This window comes from Micromys minutus (assembly GCF_963924665.1).
Source record: "Micromys minutus genome assembly, chromosome: X".
Lineage (NCBI taxonomy): Eukaryota > Metazoa > Chordata > Mammalia > Rodentia > Muridae > Micromys > Micromys minutus.
In genome coordinates this window covers 27011571-27024826 of record NC_137970.1, presented here as the reverse complement: position 1 = coordinate 27024826, position 13256 = coordinate 27011571, and the positions used below count along the sequence as shown (strand labels likewise).

At 39.5% G+C, this 13256-nt stretch overlaps 1 protein-coding gene across 1 annotated transcript; it reads right to left on the bottom strand.

Annotated features, from left to right (window-relative positions):
• Nucleotides 1-5062: 5062 nt before the first annotated feature.
• Nucleotides 5063-5440, bottom strand: LOC308414738 (small ribosomal subunit protein eS25-like; the record flags this gene model as incomplete). Its single annotated transcript, XM_080909966.1, has 1 exon — nucleotides 5063-5440. The coding sequence occupies one exon, from the start codon at nucleotides 5438-5440 to the stop codon at nucleotides 5063-5065; it is 378 nt and encodes a 125-aa protein (XP_080766092.1).
• Nucleotides 5441-13256: the final 7816 nt, after the last annotated feature.

Genomic DNA, 13256 nt, shown 5'->3' with positions numbered 1-13256 from the left:
TTGCTTTTAGTCTTGGTATTTATTGAAGCAATAGAAAAACAAACTATGACAGTTCTATTGAAATATGGGTGAACTGTTTGTCTTAGGTCTTTTCTATGTTACCACAGGGTATTCAATAGCACCCTTGTTCTCTGTTTACTGAATTACAACAGCACTCATTTCTCACATGTTGTGACAAGCAACTATATCCCCAGACTTTTCTTTTTTCAAATCAAATACTCCTGGGTTGAGAAACTTCTCTCTGGATGAGAAACTGATTGAACTTTATGCTGTATTTATCCTGTATCATTAAGTAGCCATTAGAAACAATCCTTATGGTAGTGAAATACCTTTTTTATGTACTCATAACCATTTTAGTGGGTTAATTTTATTCTACTTTAAAATTCTTTATTATAACTACTGTTGTTGTTGTTGTTGCATGTGTATGTGTGTTTGTATATATGAAACATGTGAATGCAGTTTTGTGTATGCCATGGTGCCAAGTGGAGGTGAAAGGGCAACTTTCAGGAGTCAGTCAGATCTTGAGCTTAGCTTTTCAGGCTTTCCAGACAAGTAGCTTTACCGGATGAGCCAGTTCCACTTTTTGATTTCAAAATAGCACTATGATGAATGCAATTGCTCAGACACTACTTGGTGACATCTCTGATCTCTTCAATTTAGCATTAATTCCTAGATATATATGTTTGAGTAAAAAACATATACATTTTTGGAGCTACTGAAATATTTTTCTGAAATAATTTCAGAATGGTTATATAAATATGCCTGCCCCCTAGCCAGTGGCACATGAGTGTGATTACCTCATCAATACTCATAAGTGCTAGGAACTGACTGTAAGGACAGACTCCTGACAATCTTAAAAAAGTAACATTCTAAAATTTTATTTTACACTTTTTGATCTTAGTAAAGTTTTCCCATGTACTGTTGGGAAAATTTGAATTTTCAAAATTTGTTTGATCTTAGCTAAATCATAGATAGTTGGATTTTTTATGTGCATTGGTGTTTTGCCTGCCTGTATGTCTCTGTGATGGTGCCATATCTCCTGGAACAGGAATTACAAACAGATGTAAACAGCCATGTGGGTTCTTGGAATTGATCCCAGGTCCCCTGGAAGAGCAGCAAGTGCTCTTACCCTCTGAGTCATCTCACCCGATGCGCTCTCCTCATAGTTGGATTAAAAATATCTTTATGAAAGTAATGTTTAGAAAGACATTGACTTATCTGTGCTTGGGGATTATACTGATTTGAATTATTCTTATTGGGTGCCTTATTGTAGTAGTTTGAATGAGAATGGCCCCCATAGGCTCATATATTTGAATGCCTGGTCCCCAGTGGGTAGAACTCTTTGGGAAGGATTAGGGAGTGAGATCTTGTTGGAGGAGGTGTGTCATTGGGGGTGGACTTTGAGGTTTCAAAAGTCCTTGGCATTCACACTGTTTCTCTCTGCCTCATGGTTACATCTCAAGATGAGAGGTCTCAGCAACTGCTATAGTACCATACCTGCCTGTCAGCTGCTATGCTCTCATCATGATGATAATGGACTCTAACACTCTGAAACTATAAACCCCAAATGAGCACTTTCTTCCATATGTTGTCTTGGACGTTATATTTTTACTACAGCAATAGAAAAACAACTAGGACACATGTTTTCCCAATTTCTAGTAACAGATTCAGTCTCATGAATTTGTTAGAAAAAAGATAATGTTTGTAATAAAAATGAAACTCCTCCTCCAAAGCCACATGGTAGAGAGAGACAGAAAAAAAAGGAAAAGCACTTGCTGGTATGTGTAAGAGATATGCATGACTGTATGTTCCTGTAGGCTTAGATTTTTCAACACCTACTTTAATAAGCATTTTTAAATGGTTCTGTTCTAGCCCTCTGCCTGCCAGAGGAAGTGAAAAAGAAAGATTATTAAGAAACAAGGGTTGTGGACATGTTTAAAAATAGTTTTTTGGGGCTATTTCAATCTTCTTTGTCAGCAGTCTGGTCCCCTTGGCAATCACCACTCATGCATGAATCAGCAGTGGCTGTTCAATCCAGAAGAAATTAGGGGTGGGTGCCAAATGGCTGCCAATTGGACTGAGTCCATGGAAGCAGAAAGAAGCCCTTGGAATATCACAAGAAGTTCTTTGGCCAGTTACTATCTATGAAATCATGACAAGCTAAGATCAGTAACACGGTGTAAGGTGAACAAATGCCAGAGCCTCCTCCCACTGTCTTTGGGGTCATATTTATATTCTTTCTAAACATTATTTCCTTTCATGTGTCTGATTTAGCAAAACATCCTCTCATCTCTGTCTGCTTCAGTAAAACATCATATAACATAACCGAGTCTCTGAAAAAACCAGAAATTTCTACTTCATGTTCCAAGAATCCAAACACTCAGGAGACATAGAAAAATGATTAATTGCCATGAATTCAAGGCCAAGCTGGGTTCATGGAGAGTGTCAGGCTTTTCTGGGTTACAATAAGAGATGACTCTGCCTCCAAACAAACAAACAAACAAACAAACAAGCTAGCAAAACAGCAAATCAAGCAAAATGAAAATTACTCTCTAAACAAAAGCACATTTGCAATCTTTGAGCTTCCATCCTCAAAGCCATGCTTTCTTTGGTTTTCAGTTTTGTTTTTAAATAGGATCTCACTATGTAGTCCTTACTGGCCTCAAATTCATGGAGATGTGCTTGCCTCTGCCTCTGCCTCTGCTTCTGTATTGCTGGGATTAAAGATGTGTCTCACCATACTTGGCTAAAAGCTATACTTTATGTAGCTAAGTTTGCTAAGGCTTCTTATTAATATTTCAAAATATATTGATTTCATGCATACTTTCTTCTAGAAATGAAGAGCTGGAATCTAGTCCCACCGTTTACTCAGCTACTTTTGTGATCTTGGAAAATTATCTTTTGAACACAACTTTTATCATTTGTAGAAAAAATGGTCAGAGAAGATGATATCTCAGAATTGTTAGGATTTCAAAAATCTCTTTTCCTGTAATGGGAAGAAATTAAGTAACCTAACAGCAATGACCTGAGACCTTACAATTTAGTTTTGGGTGGTAGAAAGAAGAGGATGCAGTGCTAAAAGGATAAAATAAAAACTAATAACAAAATATAATATTTTTTGTTCTAATCAAGGATGTATGTCTCTTTTATCCATTTTTATTCAGCAGCTCTTTTGAAGTATCAAATATAAGAGAAATGGCAGAATTTGAGTGTTTACTTTAATTGGAGAAGCCACAAAATAAGCATTTGCTAATAGAAGATGTCTCTCTTAGTTAACTTTTCTATTGCAATGACAAAACACTAAGGCCTCTACATCTGATAGAAGGCTAGTATTCAATATATACAAAGAACTCAAGAAGTTAGAGTCTAAAGAATCAAATAAACCTATTAAAAATGAGGTACAGAGATAAACAAAGGATTCTCAACTGAGGAATCTTCAATGGCTGAGAAGCACCTAAAGAAATGCTCAACATCCCTAGTAATCAGGGAAATGGAAATCAAAACAACCCTGAGATTTCACCTCACACCAGTCAAAATGTCAAAGATAAAAATCTCAGGTGACTGCAGATGCTGGCGAGGATGAGGAGAAAGACGAGTACTCCTCCACTGCTGGTAGGACTGTAAACTCTGGAAATCAGTCTGGCGGTTCCTCAGAAATTTAGACATAGTACTACCTGAGGACCCAGCCATACTAGTCTTGGGCATATACCCAAAAGAAGTTCCAACATCTAACAAGAATGCATTCACAACTATGTTCATAGCAGCCTTATTTATAATAGCCAGAAGCTGGAAAGAACCTAGATGTCCTTCAATAGAGGAATAAATACAGAAATTGTGGTACATATATACAATGGAGTACTACTCAGCTATCAAAAGCAATGACTTCATGAAATTCCTAGGCAAATGAATGGAAGTTAAGCTATCATCCCTAGTGAAGTAACCCAATCATAAAAGAACATTCATAGTATGTACTCACTTATAAGTGGATACTAGCCCCCAAATCTCAGAATACCTAAGAAACAATCCATAGAACTTATGAAGCTCAAAGAGAAGGAAAGTCAGAAAGTGGATGCCTCAGTCTTACTTAGAAGGAAGAACAAAACATTCAGGGGAGAAAATAAAGGGACAAATAGAGGAGCAGGGATTGGAGAAAAGATCATCCAGAGACTGCCTCACCTGGAGATACACCCCATATATACCCAATAACCCAAGCACTATTGCTAATGCCATGTAGTGCTTACTGACAAGAACCTGATATTGGATGCCTCCTCAGAGGCTCCACCAGAGACATACTGATACAGAGGTGGATGCTTACCGCTAACCATCAGACTAAACATGAGGACCCCAATGAAGGAGCCAGAGAAAGGACTGAAAGAGCTGAAAGGGTGTGCAACTTAATGAGAAGGACAAAATGATCAACTATCCAAACCCAGTACAGCTCCCAGAAACTGAAACACCAACTAATGAGTTCGCATGGAAAGATCCATGGCCAGAGGTACATATGCAATAGGGGATAACATTCTCTGGCATCAATAGCAGGAGAGGCCTTGAGTCCAGCAAAGGCTTGTTTTCCCAGTGTAGGGGAACACCAAGGTGCTGAGGTGGAAGAGGGTGGTAGAGAGAAGGAGCACCTTAATAGAGGCAATGGGTTAGAACTGTGGGAAAGGGATAACATCTGAAATGTAAATGCAGAGAATTTCCAGTATGTTTTTGGTAAAAAAAAAAAAAAAAAAAAAAAAAAAAAAAAAAAACCCACTATGACCAAGGCAACATCTAGAATAAAAATAATATTTTACTTGTGGTTCATGGTTGTAGAGTGTTAGAGTTCATGACTATCATGGATGGAGAGGAACAAGAATGAACGCTTAAGACACACATAGACACACACACACAGAGACAGAGAGACAGAGACAGAGAAACAGAGAAAGAGAATGGGAATGATATGAACTTTTTAAACTCTACAGCCTGTCCCATGACACAGCTTCTTTAACAAAGTCACATCTCCCTTTTTTTTAATTCAATAAAATTTTGTTTTCCCAAATGTACAGCTGATTGCACCTGTTCATGCATCTTCACCAGCAGCTGGGGCATCTTCACCCTTTCTGTTTCTGGTGTATATGACTTGGGCTCTCTGCTTTGAAACCAGGTTGATAAGCCCCTTACTAAGTAGCTCCTGAAGGGCTGCCCTGGCCAAGAAACCTTGAATCTTCAGTGTCTTGGAGACCACAGCTGGAGTAATAAGCTTATAGTTGGGAACTTCCTTACAAAGTTTGCCGTGTGTAGCTTTGTCAAACAGGATGAGATTGTTCAGGTCATCCTGAACTTTGCCTGTGGACCATTTCTTCTTTTTGGCCTTGCCGCCAGATTTATTTACTGGGTTTTTGTCTTTTGTGGCCAACTTTTCAGCATCTTTCTTCTTCTTGTCATGTTTGGGCGGCATGGTGTAGCTCAGAGAGTAGTATGGACCACAGCAGCCTCACTAAGATGTCGAAAGAAAAGTAAGCTTGGTCAAGCCACATCTCCTAATCCTTACCAAACAGTTCTACCATCTGGGGCCCAAGTAGTCAAATATATGAGCCTAACAGGGGCATTCTCCTTCAAATGACCACAATGTCACTGTGTCTATTTGTCTGTTGCATCCATTGGAATGGAAATTCCATGAGGAACAAGACTTTCTCTGTCTTGTTCACAATGGGATCCTCTGCCTAATCCAAGTACCATGTATATGGTATGCGTTTGGGAAGTACAAAAAGTACAAGAGAATGAATAAATGAATGAGTTAAAAATCTCTATAGAATACTGAAGTATAATTGATGTATACAACTAATTCAAAGAGTAGTAAGACTTTATTTATATATGACTCTGGCGCTGAACCTTAATAGTGTTTTCCAGACGTGCCCTTTGCAAAGAATCCCAGTATGTGTAGCTAATTTGAAGTCAGCAGCATAAAGATCAACCACAGTGAAGAATGGTTGACAGACGAATGGAGAACTAAAACAACCCCCCCTCAAAAAAACACCCTAGGGACAAGACTGAGTTATCTTGTGTAAAATGCACGTTAATTTTTGAATGACACCATTTTTCTTTGCTATCATTGAAAGATTTTGTGGGGATATTTTTGGAAATATACTTTGTTAATATGATTTTCATTCATGTGAACAAAGATTCACAAAATGGATGCCTTTTGATTATTTGCTACCACTGCCATTTTCGAGTAATACATTTTGACAAATATGTTGACAGAAAAAGTGATGACGTTAGAGATTGAGGTAGAGGGGAAAGATGTCTGCTCAGGACGGCAGAGGAGAGCATTTCAGGATGTCTCACTTTTATGATCAGGATGGGAACTGGCAAAGATGGGGAAGGAATAACTAGGACTGCAAGGCATTTGCAAAATACCAGTAGACTTTTTTAAAACTATCATTCCAGCAGCAAACACTTTTAAAATAGTGTTGGAGAATTCCACTTGGAAACTGCAACTGCAAACCTGTTGACGAGCAATTCAAAAGAGCACCGTATTTTAATACTATATAATTATGTCTGAGATTTGTTCCATAAATTTACCAAAACTGAAGTATAGGTTCAGAAGGTTGTCTATAATTTTTATGCATAGTCACAGTATGAATCAGCTGACTAAATACTCAAAATTTCTAAGAGAAAGAAAGATCAATTTGAATCACATATTTTTTTTCAGAAACAAACTTTTTTAGTCTCTCTACATAATAAGCATATTTTCCTATGTCACCACTTCTTAAAACAGAATGAGCATGTTCTCCAGTAAATGAAGCCAATTGGAAACATTTAAGAGACACTCACAATGTACTTTTGGCAGTGAGCTTATTATACATAGTATATAGAGATTTATTCTTCAGAAAGCTTTTACTGTGCCTGTTTTGAAGTTCCATTGGCCACAGAAATGGTATGTGATTTGTGATGGAATCTGTAAGGCTGTTTTTTCACCAAAATGGTTTCCTTTCCTCCTGGCATCACAACAGGATTACATCAACTTTCCATGTGGTTGGTTAGGTATAGTTAGGTGTAATTGAGCGATGGCTAGTAGAATGTAGGTGGAAGCAGTGTAGGCTATTGTAACTACTCAGATAATACTCTATGGTGGCCTGGGTCCCTGGGCTCTTCTGTGGATCAGAGATACAACCAATTCCCCAACCCCTCAAATTGCTGGACATTGTTTTAGAGAGCAATCAACTTTGATTGCTTGCACCACTGAAATTTCAGAGCAACTAGGATGATACTAATTAATGCACAAGATAGAGGATGGAAACAGTCCAGAACAGAAGCAACGGAAACACATTAGTGATCATTACAATTGTAAAAATAGAAATGCCCAAGTATGAAGGCATGCCTGGCTTCTCCCACTGTAGTGATCTGGGCCAATCCAGTTATAAGATATTATAGGGTAGCTGTTCAAATGCTGGAAAAGAACTGAAGTGGAGTTTCCATGAGAACAAAAATAAATAACCAGCCCATTTGGAAAAATATACAGCTCAAAAGTCCTTAAGTATTTAAGGATATTTCCTTATCTATGTTTTAATGTAAAAAAAGATTTTACTGCTGTTTTAGTTGTTGTGGTAGGTAACTCACTGAGCATAGAGAAAGGAAAGAAGAAAAAGAAGGAAGAAATGTATGGGGAAAGCTATTGGCTTTCTTTTCCTGACTTTTCTGGTGTGAAGACTAATCCAAAGAACAAGGGTGAGTGGGCCACACAGGGTGTGACTGTAGGATCTACAGTAATCTAAGGGCAAATATCTCTAGCAACTTTCATGAGTTAAGACCTTGGGTACATGGAAGTTAGACTCCTCTTCTTGGACATCATTAAAATGGAATATAGTGGGAAGGGGTGAGAAATGTAAGTAATGTGACAGACAACAGCATCAAAACCTGTTCCCTGAAGTTACCAGGCAAAGAAAGAAGAGAGAGAGAGACAGAGAGAGAGAGACAGAGAGAGAGAGAGAGACAGAGAGAGAGAGAGAGAGAGAGAGAGAGAGAGAGAGAGAGAGTGAAGACCTTTGTGCCGAGTAAAAATTGAGCATCTGTTCTGCCTCTTATGATGGCACCAAAGCATCTGTTCTTTTAATACAATTATATTAGCCCTGTGAAAATGTAAATAGCATGATTACAATTAGGTTAACCATGTAACTTGTAGCTCAAACCAGGACACTTTTGAGGTGAAAGGGACGAGGGGTATCTAAAATAAATGAAACATGTATTTATTGACCAGCAGTTGAATATTGTTATACTGAAAGATCTACAAATACTTCAACTAGAAATAAAAGCATTCAAAAATGAAAGTAGGGTATATATGTATATAGCTACTACACACATGGGAGCATACAGACACATTATTTTTTTATTGCTTTTGTGTGTGTGTGTGTGTGTGTGTGTGTGTACATAAGTATAGTTGCCCTCAGAGTCCAGAAGAGAGTGTTGTATACTCAGGAGCTGGATTTACAGACACTTGTTTGATGTCAAATGTGGGTGCTGGGAACTAAACTCTTAACTGTTAACCCATGTCTGTAACCTTAAATTGAAACTTTTTTGTATTGATAACTTTGGCAATAAAAGCAACAGAAGCAGAGGAATGATTTTTGTAAATCATCCCATGTTAGAGGAGCATATGATTGCTATTTTTGTCAACTTGATGAACTCTGGACTTACCTGGAAAGAGAGTCTCAATAAGGGGTTGTCATGCGCCCACGCTTCCCGCCGCTAGGAACAGGCGTGCAACAAACAAACAGATTCTTCTGCGGACAACCTTTATTGTACAGCACTTTGAGCAGGGGACTTCTTGAGCAGGAAACTTCTCTCTGGGCCGGGTACTCCCTACCGGGTTCTACTGTCTAGGCGACCTCTCACGCGCAGTCCCCCACGTGCGATCTCTCTGTCCAGTCTCTGTCCACTCGGGATCTCCCGCAATCTCTCCTATCGGGTCCCTCTCCACGTGGTACCTCTCCGCCATCCCTCCACGTGGGGTCTCCCGCAATCTCTCCACTATCTTCCTCTTTTCCTCACGTGGGGGAGAAATGCACTGCTATATATGCCTAGGAGACTCGTATCGCTACCTGATTGGTGCGCCCTCCAGTAACTCAATATTATGCCCGGAGAGCGGGCTATGAAGTATGTGGCGCATGCGCATTAAGTCTCTTGGCTGGGCAACAGCTCTGTTTGCTGAGTTCTCGGCGGGAAGCCGGCGCCATGTTTGGGTGTGGCACAAACGGCTCCCTACAAGGGGTTACTTATACTAGCTTTGCCTTTGTGTGTGTTTATGGGCAATTGTCTTAATCATGGTAATTGATGTGGGAGGACACAGCCCATTGTGGACAGCACCATTCTCTGGGCTTGAGTCCTGGCTTATATATAAAAGTATAGAGAAAGGGAGCTAAACACCAGAAGCATGCATGCATTGATTTCTCTCTGCTCTTGACTTGTAGATGTAGTCTGACTAGCTGTTACAAGTTTCTACTGCTTTTTCTGCTATGACAGACTATAATCTGGAATTGTGTGCTAAAACAAACTTCTTTCTCCTCCATTGCCTTTGTTAGGTTTTTTTTTTTTTTTTTTTTTAAAAAAAACAACAGCGACAGATATGGAACCATGCAGGCTAGCTCTTGATTCTCGTCTTCTTGGAGAACACAGTATAAATAGTCTATTTAGTACAGCAAAATAAAAAAAACCTACAGGGAGATTGGAGTAGGGTTCCCTAAAGTGGGGAGCTGTCTGGTTGGTTCTGTGTTGTGGATTCTTATAAAGTTTTATGAATATTCAAGAGGTAGATGGTGCAATGGTGGTCTAGGTGAACCTTTTGCCTCCCAAATCATGGTAGACTGGATCTCTCTTTGGGGTTATTTTTTTTTCCATGATATTCAAGAAAAGCACACAAGAGTATGTTGTGTGTAACACACAATACTAGTGATAGTGTAATTAATTCAGAGTCTCTTGAACATGTAGACTTTTCAGACGTGCTGTGTAGCACTTGGAAAAGTACCCTGGCATCTTAGGTCCTGCTATAGTAGAAGAAGCCACCTGCAGCTTCAAGGATATTTTACCACAAAGGGGCATTCTGACCTCCAGAAGACACAGCCCCAGGGTACCGCTGCAGTTTTCCTTGTTTGTTTCTCATCCAACTCTTGGCCTACCTGGCACCACTCAGTTTTTTGTTTGTTTGTTTTAAGGTGAATGTCTCTGTGACACTGTGTCACTTTTATTTACCTGTATTTTTTAAATGTTCTATTAAGTTGCTTTTTGAAAAAAAATAACTGCAGTTTTCTTTGAATTTGCATTTCTAGAATTGCTAACTTAAGATTGTTAACCCATGGATCAACTCTTCATCACTAGAATACATGTGGGGGTCAGAGGAGAGCTTATGGGAGTTGGGCTGTCCTACCATATGAGTCCCAGTGACTAAACTCAAGTTGTACCTTCACAGCAATAGAACAGTAACTAAAACACTAGGGAATCCCTCCACCTACTGAGTTACAAATATATCACCAACAGTAATCTTAGTTGATACTATTTATTTTGTTTGGTTTCTCTTCTGTGTTTGTATGGATTTAAAAATATTAATTAATTTATTTTTACTGTGTAAATTTATTTTATTTATTTATTGTGCATGAGGATTTCCCCGAATGTATGTATGACTACCCTACATGTCCTTGGTTCCTGAAAAGCCAGCCAGAAGAAGGTGACTAATTCCCAGAAATGGGGTTACGGAGAGTTATGAGCTGCCATGTCTATGTTGGAAATCAAAGTTGGGTCCTCTGCAAGTTCTCTTAACCACTGAGCAATCTCTCTAGCCCCCGTGTGGACATTTATATTCCTATTTAGTATGTTAAACAAAATTTATGCATCCTGCTAACTGTTATTGGCCATTAAAATATAAAAACAAACAAGCGCGAATCATTAGTTGTGTATACAGAACAATCAGCCAGCTTGTATCAGGTGCCAAAAAAGTCTAAAACCAGTAGCTTAAAAACTGTATTTTTATACCATGAAGACTCTAGGGGTGGACAATCTAGGGTGGATAGCTTCATAATGACCCGAAGGCTGCAGGCTCCATTCATTTCTTCAGGTACTCAGTATACAGTTTCTGCTCAGAACATAGTAGATGCCTTATCTTCCATTGCCATGCCAGCATTGCAAGGCAGAAAGAAAGGCAGGACAGAGACCACAGGGTAAAGGGTACCCTATCTGAGGAGGATGCCATGAGACTCCCTCTCAGGATCTCAGTTAAAAGCCCTTCCAAACAGTTACTCAGAAAATTGGAATTGACTTACCTCAAAACACAGCTAGCCCACTCCTGGGCATATACCCAAAGGATGCTCCATCCCACTAGAAGGATAGTTGCTCACCTATATTTATAGCAGTTTTATTCATAAAACCCAGAAACTGTAAAAAGCCTAGATTTCCCTCTACAGCAGAATGGATAAAGAACATATGGCACATTTACACAATGGAGTGTTACTCAGCTGTTAAGAAATGACATAGTGAAATTTGCAGGAAATTTGTAGGAACTCAAAAAAAAAAAAAAATCATTGTGAGGTAACCCAGACTCAAAATGATAAATATAGTGTATCACTTATAAGCAGATGTTAACTGTTAAGTAGATGATAATCAAGCTACAATCTACAGATCCAGAGAGGTTAGATAAAAGGAGGGCTCTAGTGGGGGAAACATGGGTCTCCCTGAGAAGGGGAAATAGAATCAATTTTGAGGGTAGACTGAGGATGGGAGCAGAATGGAACAGGTGGGAGGAGGGTGAAGGGAGCAAGAGCAGGTAGAGAGAGCTAGTGTGGAAATTTAGTACAGTGGAAACTACCTGGGATCTATGAGGGTGACCCTAGTGAGGACACCTATTAACAGAGGATATGAAGTATGAACTGGCCAAGCATTTAGTGGTGGGTGTTGGTTGCATTCAGCTGAATTGTTGGGCAAGGGGTACTCATGGATATCCCCAAACAAACCAGGCTGATGATACTACAGGGGGTTGTCCTCCACAAACTGAGACAGGAATGAATCTTGCTGAGGTCAACACCCACACAACTCATTGAGTGTGGAGGCTGAACTGGTGCCTGCATAGATTCTTCACCCCTATGTTCTAGTCTCTTTGGTATGGAAAGGTACTCTGCAAGCTACCAGAGGAGAAACCTGGATACCAATGCAGCCACAAAACCTTTGCCCAAAGACCTGTTTTTCCTGTAAGATGTGTTGGGGAAATGGTGGCACAAAATTTATGGGAGTGGCCAACCAATGTTTGTCTTGATTTGAGGCCCATATCATGAGAAGGAACATGTGTTCTACATAGCCTGGATATCTAAGAACCAAAGACTGGACAGCCCAGAGACCTAGGTTAGAACCAAACACGACTGGCCAAAAAAATAAATCAATGAAATGATGCCTAATGATATTCTTCTATATTCAAAGATTAGTGCCTCGTTCAGTCATCATCAAAGACACATTATGCAGGGAAAGACAGTCTAAATTGGAAGTCTCCATTAGGTCTCTCCCCTTGGAACCCTAAGGAAGGGAGTTGGAAAGATTGTACAAGTGAGGAGATGGAGGAAACCAGGAGAATATAGTCCACTGAATCAACTAAGCAGGACTTCCATGGAGTCAACAAACTGACAAGTCAAGAACAGGGCCTGCATGGATTTGCACCAGGTCCTCTGCATATGTCTCATCGCTGTTAGCTTGGTGTTCTTGTGGGACTCCTAACAGTGGGGACAGTTGTGACTGATTCTTTTGATTGTTCCTAGAACTCTTTTCCTCCTCTTGTGTTGCTTTATCCAGTATTTATATGAATGTTTTTACCTTGTTTTGAATTTCTTTTCTTGTTTGGTTGTTGTTTTGTGGAGGCCTGTTTTTTTTTCTGCAGGGAGTTGGGGTGTGGTGGGGAGTGGACTGGAGTGTGTGGAGGAGGGAAAATTGTGGTTAGAATCTATTGTATGAGAGAAGGATTTATTTTCAATTAAGAAGAAAATGAGAAGGAGTAGTAGTAGTAGTAGTAGTAGTAGTAGTAGTAGTAGAAGAAGAAGAAGAAGAAGAAGAAGAAGAAGAAGAAGAAGAAGAAGAAGAAGAAGAAGAAGAAGAAGAAGAAGAAGAAGAAGAAGAAGAAGAAGAGAAGTCCTGTCAATGCCAATGATGTCCAGCTCTGCTTCACTGGTCTGAGCTGGGCCATGTGGTCATTAATTCCATCTCTAGCAGAGGCTGCAGCATGTTGTCTGTAGTTGAGCCTCTTGCTT